Source organism: Paramisgurnus dabryanus, chromosome 6 (genome assembly GCF_030506205.2).
Source record: "Paramisgurnus dabryanus chromosome 6, PD_genome_1.1, whole genome shotgun sequence".
In the NCBI taxonomy this organism is placed as follows: Eukaryota; Metazoa; Chordata; class Actinopteri; order Cypriniformes; family Cobitidae; genus Paramisgurnus; species Paramisgurnus dabryanus.
The window spans coordinates 35,591,120-35,615,035 of NC_133342.1; the positions used below are offsets into that span (position 1 = coordinate 35,591,120).

Consider the following 23,916-nt stretch of genomic DNA (forward strand, 5'->3'; position numbering starts at 1 on the left):
ATCACTGATCTATATAAATAACTGGATTGCGCATAGAACGCTGAACGTAACAGCGTGAGGTGAAGCCAGCGCAGAGTTCGAGCGGCCATCTTGGTATACCCAACCGGCAGAGGGCGTCATTGACTTCCATTCAAAATCATGATCTAATTTCACCCGCTTTACAGCGTATCAGTCACACAAGGTTAATTTTTCAGATATGTGTACGTAAAATAATAGTTAACTTTGGTGTTATTTGCAATGTTTATGTTTTAATCGGGCAGGATAATGGATTTATAAAAAAACGTTAAAGGGGACATATTATGAGATTTTTTTAAGATGTAAACTAAGTCTTAATCTAGGTCTGAGCAAAAGTGTGCCGTTTTAGGTGTGTCATTTAAAATGCAAATGAGCGGATGAAGTCCAAACACTGATCACGATGATGGTGATTTGTTGTAATTGAAACTCAATTGTGCTGTCAAGTCCTTCTTTTCTCTCTCTCTTCTCTCTGAACTAAATGGCAGTGCTTTGGTTGGATAGTGCAGATAAAGGGGGCGGTATTACCTTAATCTGACATCACAATAGGAGCCAATTTACAATGACCTATTTTTTCACATGCTTGCAGAGAATGGTTTACCAAAACTAAGTTACTGGGTTGATCTTTTTCACATTTTCTAGGTTGATGGAAGCACTGGGGACGCAAGTATAGCAGTTAAATATGGAAAAAGTCAGATTTTCATAATATGTCCCCTTTAAGGTGAGTGTGTCTGCTGCATTCTGTTAATGATACGTATATAAAGTTTTTTTTGACATTCAGCTACACGGTCAGCGTTATTTCTCTAAATAAGTTTAGGTAACTTGTAAAGATTACATAATTAATAAACCAGCAAATTATTGCGTGCACATATGGTACAAAGCATGATTATTTATTTAGATTTCAGAATGAGCATGTTTATTGTCATTAATACTAAATATGCTGCGGTCTGTCCGCTGATCTGATACTGTAATAAAGATGAATGTATAATAACGGTTTAAAAAGCAAAATGTACAATGTCAGTAAATAACTATGTATATGGTAAGGACGTTTGCGTTGTAATGATGTACAGGGATACTTAAGATATAAAAACAGAGACTAGTAAAGTGATGTTTTATCATTACAATCTGATAACGTCCATTGAATTAATAGAATGGTTGGGTATATCAACATGGCGGCGTGGTGGCTTCACAATTGTGACGTCATGAGCAATCCAGTCATTTATATAGATCTTTGCATGCTTTAGAATCGCTCGTCTCCGTGCGTCCGCTTATGACTCGAGTGTGTGTCCATTTGAGTATGTGTGTGCGTCATTGTCTGTGCGTACACACAACAGCTCACTTCAACATCTTGCGCTCAAATTGTTTAAAATTGCTTGCATGTTAAAGCAATAGTCTACTCATTTTCAATATTAAAATATGTTATTACCTTAACTAAGAACTGTTGAATCATCCCTCTATCATCTGTGTGTGTGCACGTAAGCGCTGGAGCGCGCTGCGACGCTACGATAGCATTTAGCTTAGCCCCATTCATTCAATGGTACCATTTAGAGATAAAGTTAGAAGTGACCAAACACATCAACGTTTTTCCTATTTAAGACGAGTAGTTATACGAGCAAGTTTTGTGGTACAAAATAAAACATAGCGCTTTTCTAAGCGGGTTTAAAAGAGTAACTATACTTTATGGCGTAATTGCACTTTTGGGAGTACTTCGACTTGGCGCAGTAACACCCTCCCTCTCCCATTATGAGAGTGAGAAGGGGAGCGGACTTTTCAGGCGAGTCGAAGTACTCCCAAAAGTGCTATTACGCCATAAAATATAGTTCCTCTTTTAAATCCGCTTAGAAAAGCGCTACGTTTTATTTTGTACCACCAAACTTGCTCGTATAACTACTCGTCTTAAATAGGAAAAACGTTGATGTGTTTGGTCACTTCTAACTTTATCTCTGAGTGGTACCATTGAATGAATGGGGCTAAGCTAAATGCTATCGTAGCTTCGCAGCGCGCTCCAGCGCTTACGTGCACGCACACAGATGATAGAGGGATGATTCAACAGTTCTTAGTTAAGGTAATAACATATTTTAATATTGAAAATGAGTAGACTACTCCTTTAACATTTGCAAGGTTTAAAAAACACATGCAAAGGTTAACTTTCTATAAATAGTTATTTATTTCTGAATGATGCGCATTTGAGCGATTATAAAGAGACAATCATTTATTATCATTTATGCATGATTTCTCCTGCTTTCCCAATAAAATTTATTTTTACTTGGTGGGCCAGCTGTCAATTTGAGTGTGTAGCCTCGCCACTGTTATGAAATAATAGTTTGAGAAGAATAAAAAAAACCCTAACCCTAAAGATTACTAAATATTCTTACCGGCACTGAGGTGAAAATAATCCACACGCAGAGACATTAAGGGGAGCCATGGCATGAAAATGTTAGCATTGCCACTTTGTAGGTGTGAGTAAAAATAGGTCATTGAAATTTGGCTTTCATTATGATGTCATAAGGATATCTTATTAGAATAATACCGCCCCCTTAATCTGCACTATCCAACCACTGCACTGCTATTTAGTGCAGAGAGAAAGAGAGAAAAAAGAAGGACTTGACAGCACAATTGAGTTTGAATTACAACAAACCACCATCATTGTGATCAGTGTTTGCACTTCATCCGCTCATTTGCATTTTAAAAAACACACCCAAAACGACACATTTTTGCTCAAACCTACAAAGTGGCAATGCTAACATTGTCATGCTATGACCCCTTTAACTCGTCTGTCAATTCCTCCAGAAAACAGCATGAGGCGCACTTGAGAGTTTATATTTATTTCAGAAAGAAATCATTTGAATTTGTTTATTGAGAAATTGGGACAAATAACGGACAGTATCGATTTGTGACAGCGCAACATGAGAATTTTGAATTCATGTAGTATTTTAATTTTAATAAAAATCAAGGCTTATAGTGTATAGTGTAATAATACGTTTGTTTAGTTACTTATATAAGGAATGAAACACATTATTTGATTTCTATTTCACATATTACAGGAAGTTTATCATCACAACCAACATCATCCCAAAAACCAGACCCCACTCTGACAACACTACAGTCTTGTGCTCCCAAATAATCATCAGGTTGACCTGAAGCCCAGTTGGTAAAGGTCAAGGGTTTTCCATCAGTGTCTACAAACTGTCCTTCTTTATCTCTGTCTGTGGCTCCAATATACGGGTTGAAACTTAATCCGCTGGCTACTGACAGTTTTACCAAAGCTTTATTTTCATCAGCATTTCTTGGCAAAGCAATTGCTCCACCAATATCCTTGCAGTATTGAATCCCCTTATCGAAACTTTCTACAAAGCCATCATAAACAAAATATTTCTCTCCAACCTTTCTGAATTCATCAAAACTTGCAACTTTCTCTATCATGGCAATCTTTGCACTTAGAAGCTGGATCTCAGATTTTGGAGATGTGGTGTCACCTCCAAGATGCCCTGAAAATTAAATAATTACAAGATGGCTGATATTTTCAGGTTTAATGCATTATTAAAATTTAAACTGAGCTTTGATATGTCTGAATGAAATAATGTAGTATAACTTATAATGTTTAATACCTGGTAGACCTGGTGGCCCTATTACTCCTTGGGGTCCAGGTGGTCCTCGGGGTCCAGGTGGTCCTGCTTTACCTGGTGGCCCTACCATCCCTATGACGGTAAAGTAAAAAGCTAAATCTTCTCTCGGTCATGTTTTCTGTTAATCACTGACCCAGTCACTGCATTCTTACACTTATAAACTCTCACACAAACCTGGCTCTCCCTTCTCTCCTTTAGGTCCAATGGCCCCATCTCTTCCAGGCAGACCAGGAGTGCCTGGTACTCCACAATGAGCAGGACAGTTCAAGAGTCCAGACTGAAGCATCAGAAGAAAAATGAAGTACACTGGAGCCATCTGCTGATGTAAAGAAGGTTTGCAAAAACATGCAAGCTTAAAGTAGTTTTACCAGCACTTTTACATTCATACAAATTAGCTAACTTAGAAAGATTAATTAAATTAATAAGTCATTAAAATGTATTAGGTGTAGTCCGATTAGCATTTAAAAAAATTATTTTATAAAATACTTTGTGTTCATACAGTGAGGAAAATTGGATTCCCTGCTGACATATTTTAACTATATTTTATACGTTTTAGCAACTCATCTATAATAAAAAAAAATCTAAAATAAATAAGTTAAAATAGTTTGAAAAATTTAGTTGATTAAACAAAGCAATTTCAGGCTGCAAATAATTTATTACAGTGTTTCAATCAGCATGATTTCTGGCTTCCAGATGTTTTTTATACAGGTAAGGAGCTGATACACAAATGAAAGAAACACAAAATAACTGTCAATCTACCTCAGTCTGGGGCTCCATGCAAGATCTCACATCTGAATCATTTGATCATTCAGATGTTATTTGATAAAATACATGCAAGTATTTGTCAGACGTTGCTTCGGGGAGCAGCTCATCAATTTGATGTGTAAAGTGTTGTTGCCCAATTTAAACATACCCTACTCACACAATGTGTGCATGTCTGAAAGTAAAACAGAGCAACCCTGTGCGTACACTTCAGAAATAAGAGAAATAACATTGGATGATATATAGCAGATGTTTTAGGTTTTTTAGTTTTAGTACAAAAGCTATTTAAACAATTTTTTGAGGTTCAGCTGTCTTCAGATGCTTTTATATTCAAACGTCAACTATATCAAGATGTGTATTTTTTGGTGATATACTGTACTTCATTTTATTTTTTTGTGATTTTTTCTACTACGTTTTATTTTGTGCCACCATACTTACTCGTGTCATCCGTGATGTGGTTATGTGTTTGTATTTTGTGCTGATTGTTCTCACCTGGACTCACTTTCCAATCATTACCTCATCAGCACCGTCACAGCTGTTCTCCATTTGATCCAGCCTACTTAATGCATTGTCTCTTGTCTCCTGTTGCTGGATCATTGTCATTTGTTTGTCATGTTTGTTCCCATTCTCTGTTTCTTTCCTCTGTTTAGATTTATGTTTGTTTAAAAAACGTTATCCTTTTCTGTGAACTCTGCAATTGTGTCCTGCTTCCTGAAAATCAGTCGTGACAGTAACAGTCTTTATATAGAGAAAACATGGAAGTGTTTGGTGGCTTTTAAATTAATTCCTGTTTGAATCTTAATGACTGAATGGTGCTAGACGTGCTGTAAAACGATTAAGTGCACACATTGAGAAAAGAGAGGTATGTATTAATTTGTTTTAGGACTAGTCGATACGGATACTAGTATTTTTATAACCAGAGTTTTTCCTCCTGCGTTTAAAAAAAAAAAATCCCATCCACACTTGCTCAGTTTAAAAGAAATCTCTGCCTACATGAACGCGCAAAAACTCTCTGTCAAGAGCATGCCACACCAGCAGGCGGTGATATAACCCTTATCGTAAAGCCATGTTGGCCAATCAGAAGCAAAAACCCTGGTTTTACTATCTACACGACAACACTGCAATGGGCGTTTCTGAAAATCCTCATCCATTTCCAAAAATTTTCAGTGACATGATACTGCTTTCCATGTGGACGAACAGCCGAACGGCATAAAGTCACAGTTATAAAAATACCAGTGTGGACAAGGCTTTAGTTGAGCGAAGATATATTTATAAAATATTTAAACAGTGGGGTTTTCCTTTAATGCAATATACATGGAATTCACACGAAAACACGTTTCACATGCGATTGCATGTTTTTTTAATGTGATATTCATGTTGTCTACAAGTGATAAACATGAAATTCATGAGGTTTGTCTGTATATGTGAGTAATACTGTTTTCCTACAAAAAATATATATTTTTATTTCATTTTTTACAAAAAACATCCACACAAGCCAGCTATACCCTCATGAGAATATTAAAGAAATAATCTCCAGATGTGTGCCTTGTAAACAGGAAATGTTGTAATCTGTTTTATTGAAACTTGGACACAAGACGCAACTTGCGTAACGTCTTTTCATAAACAACATTTTAAGGCTTGCTCAATTAGAAAATTTGAGAAAGAATTGCCATAAACAGCTTGAATTACGTATAATGTTGTTGTATGTTATTTAACATATATTTTTTTTCTTTCTCTTGCTTCTTCTCAGAGTCTTTAAAGACCACAACAAATTCTTTGTGTGCACACACATGACAAATAACTCAATTCAACTTTACAGTACTATAATATTCTTCCAGTAATCTTAAAGTTTCTCAGATGAGCTTCTTTTCTACATTTTATTCATCAGCGCAAACCAATTTTACAGCATCAGCTTTCAGACTGTCATCATTTAAAGTGGATGTTATTATTGTACATAGAATAACATTATGTATTACAACATCATGTAATGTGTTAGAACATGTTAATCATTTGATAGCAATTATTCTCATGTATATCAAAAAAGCATTCAGTTACATACCATTTTACTGCAAGAGTGGTTGACTGTCAATGTAAGATCAGCAAAACTAAAACCACACAACTGATCCAGACAGAGGAGGCTCTTCTTGCTTTAAATCTGAGGGGCTTGTCAATAACGCCTCCATATTAACTGCTTCATGCAAACCGAGGAAAACCAAATGAGCAACCAGGACCACCTAGCAAGGATAGAGGGAAGAGATGAGAGGAGACCTGAAGGAGCAGCAATAACCAAATTTTTAAATTTCTCATGGAGGAGGCAGAATTGACAGCCAGACTTAAATGAGAGCAAATGAAAGAATGTGTGAATTACTAAAAAAATACTTTAGGAAAAATTTTAGTTTACAATTTTAGTTACAGTAGTTTACAGTGAAATGTAGTTTACAGAAAGTACAGTATGAATTACTTTTTTATTCTGAAAAAAGACAACTTTGAAATGTGTGCATGCATGTAGTAATATTTCATATACCCTGATGTCTTTATTATCTATTCAGACTTTGAAGAATATAAAACAAGCTATGGCAGTGGGAGCAAAGCTGTTTAAAGCAGGGGTCTCAAATCTTTTTGTGAACGAGGGCTACCACAATGGATAAAAAAATCTGGAGGGCTACTTTTTTATAGTCTACTAAAACCTTTTTTGTTTTACTTGTTGATCATTGTTTTATCTTTGTTTCATGAGATTGCATGTAATCGATGGGAAATGAGAGTTTGAGGGGAGGGCTCAAAGCTCTGAATTTTAGCCCGAACCCAGAGTACTGCCCCCTCTTTAACTGGGATAGATGAAACTATCTGAGAGTGAGGTGATGGGGGGGATGAGGGATGCTGCAAAAACTGCCACAGGTGAGGGACGGCTATTTAAAGGCACCTCTTTGCCCTGATTGGTTGGATGATCACATGACCATGCTCCTCCTGTGCAGGCAACCTTGGAAACCACTAGAATATGGTGATATGCATCAGTTAAAATAGACTTTTGGGGTTATAACATTATCGCTCTCTTATTTACCCCCTAAAATTATAAGGGTTGATATCTTACCACAACAGTTCTTTATTTGTTTAAAGTGATTTAATTGGTATATTTCTGCTGATGTAGCTGTGGCATTACTTCAAAGCTAGTTTTTAAATATGTCTTGAAAGAGATTTCAATTTTCTACGGTTAAACATTTGGAAAGTAAAGGTGGTTTTTTGCTTAAGAGAGACATCATAACTTCTGGTACAAATCTCAACAAGGGTGACAGTAAATGGTAAGAAAGTGTGCACAATTTTGTCATGTCACAATGCATGATGGGAGTGATGAATGAGTTTTATACGCGTGATTTTTTTCCCAAACCAGTTCAGATAGGAGTTTTACTTAAACATGAGCTCAGGGGCAGAAAGAAATTTGATTGGTTCACAAAAATGACCAATGAAAGTCCTCAACCGGAGCCTTCAAGGCAGCTTCTGCAGTGAAGCAGTTCGAGGTCACCGTTGGTCAGGTGAGTAGCGTAGATGGTTAGATAGGAATGTGACTGCTTTTGAATTCAGCTCGAAATGTTTCAAGCGTTTAAGTTACTTGTTTCCACGTTTTCACATATCCGTGGCACGGCTTTCATTTCCCTACCAGTTTCACGTGTCGGTTACTCAATTGTTTTTCCTATTTTCTTACCATTCTCGCCTGGGATTGGGGTTAGAACAACTTTCTGTTACATAAAATGACATCCAAACCCAACTCTAACCCCAACATCAAGTGAAACAGTTTAAATTTCTGACAAATAAATGTATAAAACCACTGCCATTCTATCCCAGACTCAAATTCATTCTCACAAGAAAACAGTTTAAAAATAAAAAACCCACAAATCTAACCCCAGCCGACAATGGTTTGAAAAAAGGAAGAAAATTGAGTAACCAACACGTGAATCAGGCACGAAAATGATAATCGTGCCCGGACACGTGGAAACACGTAACTTAAACGCTCGAAACATTTCGAGCTGAATTTAAAGCCAGTCACATTCTTATCTAACCATCTGCGCTTCTCACCTTACCAACGGTGAGCTCGAACTGCTTCACTGCAGAAGCTGCCTTGAAGGCTCCGGTTGAGGACTTTCATTGGTCATTTTTGTGAACCAATCAAATTTCTTTCTGCCCCTGAGCTCATGTTTAAGTAAAACTCCTATCTGAACTGGTTTGGGGAAAAAAATCAAGCGAAAAGAAGGACTTGACAGCACAATTGAGTTTCAATTACAACAAACCACCATCATTGTGATCAGTGTTTGCACTTCAGCCGTTCATTTGCATTTTAAAGGACACACCCAAAACGGCACACTTTTGCTTGGACCTAGAATAAGACTTAGTTTACATCTTAAAAAAATCTCATAATATCTCATATCCCCTTTAAATTAACACCGGCTCTGTGTTTATTTGGGTACCACCAGCAGGGTGTTAAAAGTAACACCGAAGCAGTGTTAGAGAGAAAATAAGATACTTAAGCAATCATTTGAGTGATTATTTGATTATTGAAGACACCTGGTGATAATGAGCTGAACTACAACTACAACTTCCAGCCACTACCTTAGATAAAATCAACTCAAAAGACATCTCTCTTATTACAAAACAGACTGACTTACTTTTGTCTATTTTGAAATGGTTTCGTCACCATTATGGTGATCAGTGATTCCTTTAGTTGGGTGGTTTGACTCTTGTTTCTGCCTCTGAGGTCTTTGCAACAGTGTTTATTAAACACATTATTAGTTTCAAAGGTTGTTAAAACAAAGTTTATATAGTTATTATAACAGAGATTATAGATTTAAAGGGGTCATATTATGAGAGATTTTTAAGATGTAAAATAAATCTTTGGTGTCCCCAGAGTGTATATGTGAAGTTTCAGCTCACAGATATTCCACAGATAATTTCTTATAGCATGTTAAAATCTAAAATTTGTAGGCCTGAGCAAAAGTGTGCTGTTTTTGGGTGTGTCTTTTAAAATGCAAATGAGTGGATGAAATGCAAACACTGATCACAATGATGGTGGTTTGTTTTAATTGAAACTCAACTGTGCTGTCAGGTCCTTCTTTTCTCCCTCTTTCTCTCTGCACTAAATGGCAGTGCTGTGGTTGGATAGTGCAGATAAAGGGGGCGGTATTATTGTAATTCGCCTTGCTACCTACCTCACAAAACAAAATCTAATTTTTCACATGCTTGCAGAAAAATGGCTTACTCAAATTAAGTTACTGGGTTGAATGAATCACCCCGTTAATCGGAACCATGGTGACAAACATAATGTTGCAAAGCATGCTGGGATCCACCATAGTATAAAACTCATGACTCCCATCATGCATTGCAACATTAATTATCTCACCATTGTTGTGATTAATGGGGTGATTCATCATATCTGCATTTGAGGCAAAAAGAAAGTTTCCAGCAAGTATTTAACAATAAAATTTGAAAAGCTTGATCTGAGGAGGGCTCTGTAAGTTAAAACCAATAGAGAACACATATTTGATCAACATTTCATTTTCTATAAGCACTTTCTTTTTTTTACTTTGTAAATAATTTACTTAAATCTACAATATCTGCTTCAAAAACCTTATAAACTTTATTTTAACAACCTTTGCAACAAATAATGTGTTCAATAAACACTGTTGCAAAGACCTCAAAGGAAACAAGAGTCAGACTGTAGTGGTGGGCAGAGCGAGGCTTCGTGAAACACTGAAACAGTTGAATCAATTGTGCCGTATGTTTCGAGGCTTCGAAACATCAATCCGAAACCGCCTCCACAGTGACACCTAGCGGTCGTTTGCATGTCTTTACATGAAGCAGCATTGACAAGATTTTAGACGAGCGCTGACAAATTGTATCCCACATGTTGTTTGATTGACACACAAGTGATAGAATGGGAGAGTGGATAGTACTCTCGACTCTCATTCGTAGATCTTAGGATCGAACCTGGGAAATGTATGTGCTACGTCATCATAATAAAATAGTTTTGTTGTTGTTTTAACATCTGTTTGACAACTACATGAGCTTTTAGGCTCACAATTGTCGATAACTATAGGCTATTCGGGTCTATTTAATGAAAAAAAAATAGAATAGAGATATACCAAATAAATAATAAGAGATTCATAAAATATATCAAGCCATAATATGCCACATTGTTTACATATAAAGATCTTTATTCAAATATATAAATTGTTCTGTGTTGATAAACTCAACCAGCTACTTTTTTACATATAATTTCTCCAGCCTTTGAAAACATTCTCACACAAGGGACACTTGCTGGCATGCATTTTTTGTAAGTAGCCTAAGTGTTACATACCTATGAGGAAAATTTACTTCTTTTCAGTAATTTATAGTATTTGATCTTGCCAAAAACGCATCTATGAGGTATTGTCAGTTTTGTTTCCTACCCTGTCAGTTTAAGATTCGAAGCAGATTCGACAGGTACGCCACCTTTCGAAATACTTGTGAAATGCACCGCTTGGTGTTTCGAATCACTTCATCACGTGACATGGGTGTTTCGAATCACATTTCGGAGCAGTGTTTCGAAACATTTACGCTTCGGGATCTCGACACAGTGTCGAAACGTCAGCTTCGCAGGAGCCATCCCTATCAGACTGCCCAACTAAAGAAACCACTGATCACCATAATGGTGACCAAACAATTTCAAAGTAGACAAAAGTTAGTCTGGTTTGTAATAAGAGAAATGTCTTTTGAGTTGATTTTATCTAAGGCAGTGTCTGGAAGTTGTAGTGCGGTTCATTATCACCAGGTGTCTTCAATAATCAAATAATCACTCAAATGATTGCTAAAGTATCTAATTAACTCTAACACTGCTTCGGTGTTACTTTTAACACCCTGCTGGTGGTACCCATATAAACACTGAGCCGGTGTTAAAGGGGCCATGGCATGAAAATGTTAGCATTGCCACTTTGTAGGTGTGAGCAAGAATAGGTCATTGAAATTTGGCTTTCATTATGATGTCATAAGGATATCTTATTAGAATAATACCATCCCCTTAATCTGCACTATCCAACCACTGCACTGCTATTTAGTGCAGAGAGAAAGAGAGAGAAAAGAAGGACTTGACAGCACAATTGAGTTTGAATTACAACAAACCACCATCATTGTGATCAGTGTTTGCACTTCATCCGCTCATTTGCATTTTAAAAACACACCCAAAACGACACATTTTTGCTCAAACCTACAAAGTGGCAATGCTAACATTTTCATGCTATGACCCCTTTAATTTAAAGGGGATATGAGATATTATGAGATTTTTTTTAAGATGTAAACTAAGTCTTAATCTAGGTCTAAGCAAAAGTGTGCCGTTTTGGGTGTGTCATTTAAAATGCAAATGAGCGGCTGAAGTGCAAACACTGATCACAATGATGGTGGTTTGTTGTAATTGAAACTCAATTGTGCTGTCAAGTCCTTCTTTTCTCTCTCTTTCTCTTTGAACTAAATGGCAGTGCTGTGGTTGGATAGTGCAGATAAAGGGGGCGGTATTACCTTATTCTGACATCACAATAAGAGCCAAATTACAATGACCTATTTTTTCACATGCTTGGAAAGAATGGTTTACCAAAACTAAGTTACTGGGTTGATCTTTTTCACATTTTCTAGGTTGATAGAAGCACTGGGGACACAATTATAGCACTTAAACATGGAAAAAGTCAGATTTTCATAATATGTCCCCTTTAACACCAGGGATTTTGCTGTGTGGGTTTTCACAGGCATGGTCACAATTATCTTTAATCTTTGTTTAAGAATGTTGCATTTTCTCTGATTATTTGCTTACTGTACTGAATTTTTCAATAAAATTTACATTTGCACAATAAATTTTCTTAGCTGACATTGTAAGTATCTATAAATACTGTTCATTGTGGTCAAAACTATAGCAAAAGAAATAGTTCTTTATTATTAAATTACAGACAAAGATTTTGAATAGCTACAGTAGGTTGGATTGTATGTTTGGTGCAAAATGGGTATGGAAGAGGGGCCCGACTTCATATTCTTTCTTAGGGCCCAAAATTGCTAGCGGCGCCCCTGTACGTGATATAAAAATACAGTAACACTGTTCAGTAAATGATAAAAAACAACAAGAAATGTGTTGCTTGCCATGAATATGCTTTTATTTTATTTGACTATTATAAAAAATATCTTTAATTAAACTGATTACACAATTTCATAATGAATAATAGAGAGTTATTACTTGATTATTTAACTGTAATGTTATTCATGGTAGAATAGTAGACAGACAAACAGACAGATAGTGTCAGTGTTCGAATTATGTCAAAGCTGGGGGATCCCCTAGCTAAGCCCCACCCCCTGGCCACTGTCTTCTTCATTGTATAAATTAAATATAATTAGTCTTTTTAAAGATACAGAAGTGATTTTCCTTTTTTTCTGTTGTTTAATTAATATAAATGACAGAAACACAAGCAGATAAGAACTGACCAACACAAAGATCTGACTTCTTTCTGAACTGTTTGCACTCACTTTAAGACATAACTGAATGTTTTTATGAGAATAGGTGCCAAGACTGTGGTATTTCGAGATAATTTTGTGTTTGCATCACTGATCTATATAAATAACTGGATTGCGCATAGAACGCTGAACGTAACAGCGTGAGGTGAAGCCAGCGCAGAGTTCGAGCGGCCATCTTGGTATACCCAACCGGCAGAGGGCGTCATTGACTTCCATTCAAAAACATGATCTAATTTCACCCGCTTTACAGCGTATCAGTCACACAAGGTTAATTTTTCAGATATGTGTACGTAAAATAATAGTTAACTTTGGTGTTATTTGCAATGTTTATGTTTTAATCGAGCAGGATAATGGAGTTATAAAAAAACGTTAAGGTGAGTGTGTCTGCTGCATTCTGTTAATGATACGGATATAACGTTTTTTTTGACATTCAGCTACACGGTCAGCGTTATTTCTCTAAATAAGTTTAGGTAACTTGTAAAGATTACATAATTAATAAACCAGCAAATTATTGCGTGCACATATGGTACAAAGCATGATTATTTATTCAGATTTCAGAATGAGCACGCTGTTATTAATATTAAATATGCTGCGGTCTGTCCGCTGATCTGATACTGTAATAAAGATGAATGTATAATAACGGTTTAAAAAGCAAAATGTACAATGTCAGTAAATAACTATGTATATGGTAAGGACGTTTGCGTTGTAATGATGTACAGGGATACTTAAGATATAAAAACAGAGACTAGTAAAGTGATGTTTTATCATTACAATCTGATAACGTCCATTGAATTAATAGAATGGTTGGGTATATCAACATGGCGGCGTGGTGGCTTCACAATTGTAACGTCATGAGCAATCCAGTCATTTATATTACGGAGCCCGCGAGGGGACATGGTGGTGGATAATATTTGGGATGAGAGGGAATTTTTTTTTTATAGCTTTTGCGTTCCCCCGAGAAGCTTTTTGCGTTCTCTCGCAAAACTTTTGCGTTCCCCCGAGAAACTTTGCGTTATCTCGCAAAACTTTTGCGTTCCCCCGAGAAACCTTTTGCGTTCCCCCGAGAAACTTTTTGCGTTCCCCCGAGAAACTTTTTGCTTTCGCTCGCAAAAAGAGCCTATGTTTCCGTGAGGACCCACAGCGCTTCACAGCGTCACCTGAGACAGTTCACAAGGTAATGGCATCATTGATGCCAGCTGTTTGTAGATATGATATATAACTACTGTTATTAAAGAATTATACTGTATTTCTTTGTATTTAAGTCCAAGTTCAAAATAACACTCTATAAACCGCTCCATTGTGAATGCATTGAGCTGTCTGAACCATTGGGGACGGGAGATAAAGTGTTTATCTGAACTAAAAACATGACCTGTTTCACAATGGAGCGGTTTAAAGAGTGTTATTTTGAACTTGGACTTAAATACAAAGAAATACAATATCATTATTTAATAACAGTAGTTATAACAGCGGACATCAATGATGCCATATGGTGTAGTGCTGGGAACACTTAGCTATACGGAGTACCCTTATTAGATGGCACGGGGTAGCCTATATCCACCTCTAAATGTGAAATGTTAAATATTAATATCATTTCTATAATGATCTTAATGCTGAGGAGTCAAGCAGCATAAGTTAAGTGACAATACTAGACCATTTTGGAGTGAACTAAGGCTAAGCAAGACTAGCCACTTACACTGTTTATTTTGAACTTGGCCTTAAATACAAAGAAATACCGTATAATTCTTTAATAACAGTAGTTATATATCATATTTAAACAGCTGGCATCAATGAACTGCCTCAGGTGACGCTGTAAGCGCCGTAGTTTCTCGCGAAAACGTAGGCTCTTTTTTCGAGCGAACGCAAAAAGTTTCTCGGGGGAACGCAAAAGTTTTGCGAGAGAACGCAAAGTTTCTCGGGGGAACGCAAAAGTTTTGCGAGAGAACGCAAAAAGTTTCTCGGGGGAACGCAAAAGTTTTGCGAGAGAACGCAAAGTTTCTCGGGGGAACGCAAAAGTTTTGCGAGAGAACGCAAAAAGCTTCTCGGGGGAACGCAAAAGCTATAAAAAAATTTTCCCTCTTATCCCAAATATTATCCACCACCATGTCCCCTCGCGGGCTCCGTATTTATATAGATCTTTGCATGCTTTAGAATCGCTCGTCTCCGTGCGTCCGCTTATGACTCGAGTGTGCGTCCATTTGAGTATGTGTGTGCGTCATTGTCTGTGCGTACACACAACAGCTCACTTCAACATCTTGCGCTCAAAAATTGTTTAAAATTGCTTGCATGTTAACATTTGCAAGGTTTAAAAAACACATGCAAAGGTTAACTTTCTATAAATAGTTATTTATTTCTGAATGATGCGCATTTGAGCGATTATAAAGAGACTATCATTTATTATCATTTATGCATGATTTCTCCTGCTTTCCCAATAAAATTTATTTTTACTTGGTGGGCCAGCTGTCAATTTGAGTGTGTAGCCTCGCCACTGTTATGAAATAATAGTTTGAGAAGAATAAAAAAAAAACCCTAACCCTAAAGATTACTAAATATTCTTACCGGCACTGAGGTGAAAATAATCCACACGCACAGACATTAACTCGTCTGTCAATTCCTCCAGAAAACAGCATGAGGCGCACTTGAGAGTTTATATTTATTTCAGAAAGAAATCATTTGAATTTGTTTATTGAGAAATTGGGACAAATAACAGACAGTATCGATTTGTGACAGCGCAACATGAGAATTTTGAATTCATGTAGTATTTTAATTTTAATAAAAATCAAGGCTTATAGCAGGTCTGGGACCCCCCCTCCCGACCCCTCAATTCGAACACTGTATAGTGTAATAATACGTTTGTTTAGTTACTTATATAAGGAATGAAACACATTATTTGATTTCTATTTCACATATGACAGGAAGTTTATCATCACAACCAACATCATCCCAAAAACCAGACCCCACTCTGAGAACACCACAGTCTTGTGCTCCCAAATAATCATCAGGTTGACCTGGAGCCCAGTTGGTAAAGGTCAAGGGTTTTCCATCAGTGTCTACAAACTGTCCTTCTTTATCTCTGTCTGTGGCTCCAATATACGGGTTGAAACTTAATCCGCTGGCTACTGATAGTTTTACCAAAGCTTTATTTTCATCAGCATTTCTTGGCAAAGCAATTGCTCCACCAATTTCCTTGCAGTATTGAATCCCCTTATCGAAACTTTCTACAAAGCCATCATAAACAAAATATTTCTCTCCAACCTTTCTGAATTCATCAAAACTTGCAACTTTCTCTATCATGGCAATCTTTGCACTTAGAAGCTGGATCTCAGATTTTGGAGATGTGGTGTCACCTCCAAGATGCCCTGAAAATTAAATAATTACAAGATGGCTGATATTTTCAGGTTTAATGCATTATTAAAATTTAAACTGAGCTTTGATATGTCTGAATGAAATAATGTAGTATAACTTATAATGTTTAATACCTGGTAGACCTGGTGGCCCTATTACTCCTTGGGGTCCAGGTGGTCCTCGGGGTCCAGGTGGTCCTGCTTTACCTGGTGGCCCTACCATCCCTATGACGGTAAAGTAAAAAGCTAAATCTTCTCTCGGTCATGTTTTCTGTTAATCACTGACCCAGTCACTGCATTCTTACACTTATAAACTCTCACACAAACCTGGCTCTCCCTTCTCTCCTTTAGGTCCAATGGCCCCATCTCTTCCAGGCAGACCAGGAGTGCCTGGTACTCCACAATGAGCAGGACAGTTTGGTTCATCTCCATTCAAGAGTCCAGACTGAAGCATCAGAAGAAAAATGAAGTATACTGGAGCCATCTGCTGGTGTAAAGAAGGTTTGCAAAAACATGCAAGCTTAAAGTAGTTTTACCAGCACTTTTACATTCATACAAATTAGCTAACTTAGAAAGATTAATTAAATTAATAAGTCATTAAAATGTATTAGGTGCAGTCCGATTAGCATTTTAAAAAATTATTTTATAAAATACTTTGTGTTCATACAGTGAGGAAAATTGGATTCCCTGCTGACATATTTTAACTTTATTTTATACGTTTTAGCAACTCATCTATAATAAAAAAAAATCTAAAATAAATAAGTTAAAATAGTTTGAAAAATTTAGTTGATTAAACAAAGCAATTTCAGGCTGCAAATAATTTATTACAGTGTTTCAATCAGCATGATTTCTGGCTTCCAGATGTTTTTTATACAGGTAAGGAGCTGATACACAAATGAAAGAAACACAAAATAACTGTCAATCTACCTCAGTCTGGGGCTCCATGCAAGATCTCACATCTGAATCATTTGATCATTTAGATGTTATTTGATAAAATACATGCAAGTGTTTGTCAGACGTTGCTTCGGGGAGCAGCTCATCAATTTGATGTGTAAAGTGTTGTTGCCCAATTTAAACATACCCTACTCACGCAATGTGCGCATGTCTGAAAGTAAAACAGAGCAACTCTGTGCGTACACTTCAGAAATAAGAGAAATAACATTGGATGATATATAGCAGATGTTTTAGGTTTTTTAGTTTTAGTACAAAAGCTATTTAAACAATTTTTTTGAGGTTCAGCTGTCTTCAGATGCTTTTATATTCAAACGTCAACTATATCAAGATGTGTATTTTTTGGTGATATACTGTACTTCATTTTATTTTTTTGTGATTTTTTCTACTACGTTTTATTTTGTGCCACCATACTTACTCGTGTCATCCGTGATGTGGTTGTGTGTTTGTATTTTGTGCTGATTGTTCTCACCTGGACTCACTTTCCAATCATTACCTCATCAGCACCGTCACAGCTGTTCTCCATTTGATCCAGCCTACTTAATGCATTGTCTCTTGTCTCCTGTTGCTGGATCATTGTCATTTGTTTGTCATGTTTGTTCCCATTCTCTGTTTCTTTCCTCTGTTTAGATTTATGTTTGTTTAATAAACGTTATCCTTTTCTGTGAACTCTGCAATTGTGTCCTGCTTCCTGAAAATCAGTCGTGACAGTAACAGTCTTTATATAGAGAAAACATGGAAGTGTTTGGTGGCTTTTAAATTAATTCCTGTTTGAATCTTAATGACTGAATGGTGCTAGACGTGCTGTAAAACGATTAAGTGCACACATTGAGAAAAGAGAGGTATGTATTAATTTGTTTTAGGACTAGTCGATACGGATACTAGTATTTTTATAACCAGAGTTTTTCCTCCTGCGTTTAAAAAAAAAATCCCATCCACACTTGCTCAGTTTAAAAGAAATCTCTGCCTACATGAACGCGCAAAAACTCTCTGTCAAGAGCATGCCACACCAGCAGGCGGTGATATAACCCTTATCGTAAAGCCATGTTGGCCAATCAGAAGCAAAAACCCTGGTTTTACTATCTACACGACAACACTGCAATGGGCGTTTCTGAAAATCCTCATCCATTTCCAAAAATTTTCAGTGACATGATACTGCTTTCCATGTGGACGAACAGCCGAACGGCATAAAGTCACAGTTATAAAAATACCAGTGTGGACAAGGCTTTAGTTGAGCGAAGAACAAAGTAAAATATTTAAACAGTGGGGTTTTCCTTTAATGCAATATACATGGAATTCACACGAAAACACGTTTCACATGCGATTGCATGTTTTTTTAATGTGATATTCATGTTGTCTACAAGTGATAAACATGAAATTCATGAGGTTTGTCTGTATATGTGAGTAATACTGTTTTCCTACAAAAAATATATATATTTTATTTCATTTTTTACAAAAAACATCCACACAAGCCAGCTATACCCTCATGAGAATATTAAAGAAATAATCTCCAGATGTGTGCCTTGTAAACAGGAAATGTTGTAATCTGTTTTATTGAAACTTGGACACAAGACGCAACTTGCGTAACGTCTTTTCATAAACAACATTTTAAAGCTTGCTCAATTTAGAAAATTTGAGAAAGAATTGCCATAAACAGCTTGAATTACGTATAATGTTGTTGTATGTTATTTAACATATATTTTTTTTCTTTCTCTTGCTTCTTCTCAGAGTCTTTAAAGACCACAACAAATTATTTGTGTGCACACACATGACAAATAACTCAATTCAACTTTACAGTACTATAATATTCTTCCAGTAATCTTAAAGTTTCTCAGATGAGCTTCTTTTCTACATTTTATTCATCAGCGCAAACCAATTTTACAGCATCAGCTTTCAGACTGTCATCATTTAAAGTGGATGTTATTATTGTACATAGAATAACATTATGTATTACAACATCATGTAATGTGTTAGAACATGTTAATCATTTGATAGCAATCATTCTCATGTATATCAAAAAAGCATTCAGTTACATACCATTTTACTGCAAGAGTGGTTGACTGTCAATGTAAGATCAGCAAAACTAAAACCACACAACTGATCCAGACAGAGGAGGCTCTTCTTGCTTTAAATCTGAGGGGCTTGTCAATAACGCCTCCATATTAACTGCTTCATGCAAACCGAGGAAAACCAAATGAGCAACCAGGACCACCTAGCAAGGATAGAGGGAAGAGATGAGAGGAGACCTGAAGGAGCAGCAATGACCAAATTTTACAATTTCTCATGGAGGAGGCAGAATTGACAGCCAGACTTAAATGAGAGCAAATGAAAGAATGTGTGAAATTACTTTTAAAAAAAAAAATACTTTAGGAAAAATTGTAATTTACAATTTTAGTTACAGTAGTTTACAGTAAAATGTAGTTTACAGAAAGTACAGTTACTTTTTTATTCTGAAAAAAGACAACCCAGATAGCATGCAAACCATTGAAACAATGTTAAAAACAGTTGATTTGTCAATGTTAACTGGATTGAATCAATATCAGGTTTGCACCCTCCATTAATATTGAAAAAATATTGAAATTTCAACAAATCACCATTATTGTGATCAGTGTTTGCTTTAGTTGGGTCATTGACTCTTGACATTAACTAAGTTAATTTTTTATTTTCTTGTTTTAGTGTTTGTATGTGTTTATGTAGAAACACATGTGCATTGGTAAAGAAAGATGTGTTTCAAAGTTAAGTTGAAACTGATTGCTTTTTGTGAAGATTATATAAAATTAAGCTGCTTTACATGATTATGTTGATCCATTTTTGACAATTATAATTGTTTTGGTTTGTAAATACCACTTTGACGAGACAAACAGAAAAATTGCTGACACATTCAGACATCATTACTCATCCTACAAATCTCAATAATGGTGACCATCATCAAACAAATTCATATAAAACGATCAACTGCAATGCATGCTGGGAGTTATAAATTAGTTTAGTACTACGATGATACCCAGCATGCATTGCAGCATGAAGCTTTCTTTTGTTGATCGTCACCATTGATGAGATTCGTAGACCGATTCATGATGTCAGAGATAGATTCAGTAGTTTAACTTTTTAAATGTGTTTTTGTAATCCTCAAAATAACAGACCTGACATTGTTTCCAACTAGTACTGTAAAATCTATTTTTTGCATAACTTTAACAGTATTTCATTCATATTATTTAAGTATATCTACAAGAATTAAACTACTTGATAACATTAGATCTTTGTTTTCTTTGTAATAGCAGATGTATTTTGAAACACTGCTTCAGCAGCCAAAGAAAACTTACCATTAAAACACAAGAGTCACGGGCCCAACTAAAGCAAACACTGATCACGTTAATGGTGATTTGTTGAAATTTCAATATTTTTTCAATATTAATGGAGGGTGCAAACGTGATATTGATTCAATGGTATTAACATTGACAAATCAATGATTTTTAACATTGTTTCAATGGTTGCATGCTATCTGGGAACTTTGAAATGTGTGCATGCATGTAGTACTATTTCATATACCCTGATGTCTTTATTATCTATTCAGACTTTGAAGAATATAAAACAAGCTGGCAGTGGGGGCAAAGCTGTTTAAAGCAGGGGTCTCAAACCTTTTTGTGAGCAAGGGCTACCACAGTGGATAAAAAATCTGCAGGGCTACTTTTTATATAGTGTACTCAAAACCTTTTTGTTTTACTTGTTGATCATTGTTTTATCATTGTTTCATGAGATTGCATGTAATCGATAGGAAATGAGAGAAAGCATGTCCGAAGGGAGGGCTCAAAGCTCTGAATTTTAGCCCGAACCCAGAGTACTCCCCCCTCTTTAACTGGTATAGATGAAACTATCTGAGAGTGAGGTGATGGGGGGATGAGGGATGCTCCAAAAACTGCCACAGGTGAGGGACGGCTATTTAAAGGCCCCTCTTTGCTCTGATTGGTTGGATGATCACATGACCATGCTCCTCCTGTGCAGGCAACTTTGGAAACCACTAGAATATGGTAATATGCATCAGTTAAAATAGACTTTTGGGGTTATAACATTAATGCTCTCTTATTTACCCCCTAAAATTACAAGGGTTGATATCTTACCACAACAGTTCTTTATTTGTTTAAAGTGATTTAATTGGTATATTTCTGCTAAGGTAGCTGTAGCAATACTTCAAAGCAAGTCTTTAAATATGTCTTGAAAGAGACTTAAATTTTCTACGGTAAAACATTTGGAAAATAAAGTTTTTTTTTGTAACATCTAGTTAGTAAATACGAACTGCTCTCGATTCGCTCTCGCGTTACTTTGACGTCATACGCCGATCGGTCTGCGCAGCGCTGCGTGATTTATAGCCCATCTATTCATTTCATTACGGTAAGGAGTAAACACATGACAGGCTCCGATGACAGGTAAGGAAGTTGTTCCCCATTGACAATACAATCAATGGTTGCCTTCATAGAAATTGAGTCTTTACATTGAAACCCGGTTAAAAGTGTTTGTAAGGTAAGTTGTCACTATTTTTCGGTAGATAACAAAGACGCAGTTGATGATATAAATGTTGTGCGTGCGCTTATTTGCAACAATGCTACTCTGCAACTTGCACTTTAATACTGTAATGTCATCCTGCCTAATATGGATATGTTTGTGTTGCCATACTAAAATTAGCCCTGGTTTTACAACAGTGACAATAGTTTTATCATGTAGTATATTAATAGAAATCATGTTAATTATTCCACCACTTTTACTATCATAAAACCATTGAACTTTTGGTTTGTATGTCTGTTGTTGTGTGTACACGTATCAACGACCACACACTGGACGTTTGATAGAAATGTTGTGCTTATAACAAAAGAAATAAAAGTTTATATTTGATGACCAAAATCGCTTACTTAAACTTAACTGAATGAAGGTCGATGCTGTCGTGTATGTCTTCATACTGATCAATGTGTTTCTTTTATCTGCTAGAACAGGAGAACTTTGCCCCACACTGATTGTTTGTTTTTCAAGGTGTGACTACATTATATTGGTTGTTTGCATAAGCCACACCCATATTAACCGATGCTCGGGTATTGTACTTTTACAGTTTGGGCACACACACGCAGAAATGAGGGCGCTGACTCTCCTTCAGTCTGATCTGAATGTAAGAACAGATGCTGGATTACATCCAAACTATATCGGGCCGAGCCTGGAAAACCGCATTCTGACTCAGGCATCAGCTTTGTCTCAACGTCAGTTTACATCTCCATCCTGGGCCAATCAGACCTCCGCATCTTCACCATGTCCGGCCCTTCAGCCCACAAGCCTTTCCTCTACTATGACCCCCTCCTGTCTTCTGTCAACTACAACCAAGAGCTCAGTGTCTCTTTCGTCATCTTTGCTGAACACAACAAACACGCTCCTGATGAAGGACACACTACAACATCCGCCGTCTTCCTCCCTCGTCTCCACCTGTGTCATGAATTCTTCACTCACTTGCTCCCAAATGTCCACGGCTGGTCCTGCTACATCTCTGCTGGGTCTCTCCACCTCAGAGAAAGTAAAGACCTCATATGACAAGAGAGAAGTGAAACAAGCCACAGTGTGTACACCTAAAAGCCTGCTGGGATATAGTGAGGAGATCAGTCAGGTAAAGTTTGTTGCTGTTTGTAAAGTCACAAAAGTGGTCAAGAATGCACATATGCATCAAATTGCTTGATCTACATTGTGCATCTTTTTACCCAGTTTATTTATGACGTAATGTGAGCATTTTAATGCACGGCCATCAAAAAATAAGATGTTGGACCCTGATGCACCATTTCATGCAAATTCTTATGCAAAATGCAAGAGCTAAGTTACCAGGAAATACAAAATCTGTCTTTAATGTACATGTTGTTGCAAACAATGTAAATGTGTTTAATAATATTTTATCTTTATATGTTGAAAGGATGCCAGACCTGAAAGCTGGGAGGAGATGGACCAGGAGGCATCCTCTGATATGCTTGCTGTGGATCTGGATTTAGAGGAGGATGAGGAGCACACAGAAGCTCCTCAGGAGGAGTTTGGGGTGCTTGAACAAAGCAAAGATGATGAACTTGAAGAACTGAAGAAGAAGAAGAAGGTAAGAGAAGCGGCCACAGTGCAGCCCTAATGGTTCACTTACATTATCCAAATCAAACTGCACCCAAGCAAGTGTGACCCCGAAAGCCTGGTTGGTTTGACTAGTGTGATCGGTCCATACTGTGCCCAGGTGCGGTTTGATTAATTGTGCCCTGGCCCGCTTGCAGAGGTGGGCTCGGGCGCATTTCACTTGGGCCCAGGAGCGGGACGCGAAGTGTGATCGCAAATCCTGCCAGAGCGCGGTTCAAAATGAGAGACGTCAATTGTGCGACCTCTCCTCTTCATCTGCCTTCGTAAAAAACCTTCTGATGCGTGCAGCAGAGTTACGTGAATGTCTGAGCTGCACACACGACAGATCAACTAAGCAATATGATGTAAGAGGCATGTAAGAGGGCAGTGTGTCATCGTGCCCCAAATGACTAAAATAAAAATGACTTAACATTACGATGGGTTCCAGTGTTAAGAGAGCGCTTTACTTCCTGTTTTCTTCAAAACAATCGCATCCTAGTGACAAAAGCTCGGATCAGTCAAAGAACAGGGAGGGCAGACAATCGTGCTTAGGCACTGTTTGGTTGGGTTATAATTTGTGTGGAAGCCCA

At 36.9% G+C, this 23,916-nt stretch overlaps 2 protein-coding genes across 3 annotated transcripts in view; one reads left to right on the forward strand and one right to left on the reverse strand.

Moving 5' to 3' along the window:
* Nucleotides 1-2,087: 2,087 nt before the first annotated feature.
* On the reverse strand, nucleotides 2,088-19,392 carry LOC135767299 (uncharacterized). The gene is made up of 7 exons (XM_073815115.1): nucleotides 19,244-19,392; nucleotides 16,583-16,742; nucleotides 16,379-16,501; nucleotides 15,810-16,270; nucleotides 3,813-3,957; nucleotides 3,609-3,710; nucleotides 2,088-3,500 (listed from the first exon to the last, which is right to left on the reverse strand). The coding sequence occupies exons 1-7, from the start codon at nucleotides 19,244-19,246 to the stop codon at nucleotides 3,028-3,030; spliced, it is 1,467 nt and encodes a 488-aa protein (XP_073671216.1). The 5' UTR covers nucleotides 19,247-19,392; the 3' UTR covers nucleotides 2,088-3,027.
* A 2,215-nt stretch (nucleotides 19,393-21,607) lies between these two features.
* tep1 (telomerase-associated protein 1) overlaps nucleotides 21,608-23,916 on the forward strand; it is a 48,832-nt gene continuing 46,523 nt past the window's right edge. Inside the window, exons 1-3 of one of the 2 annotated variants that reach the window (XM_065276982.2) lie at nucleotides 21,608-21,630; nucleotides 22,305-22,847; nucleotides 23,145-23,318. In XM_065276982.2, the coding sequence (XP_065133054.1) occupies nucleotides 22,326-22,847; nucleotides 23,145-23,318 (696 nt within the window). In that variant the 5' untranslated portion in view covers nucleotides 21,608-21,630; nucleotides 22,305-22,325. The other variant, XM_065276981.2, reaches the window with a different exon arrangement.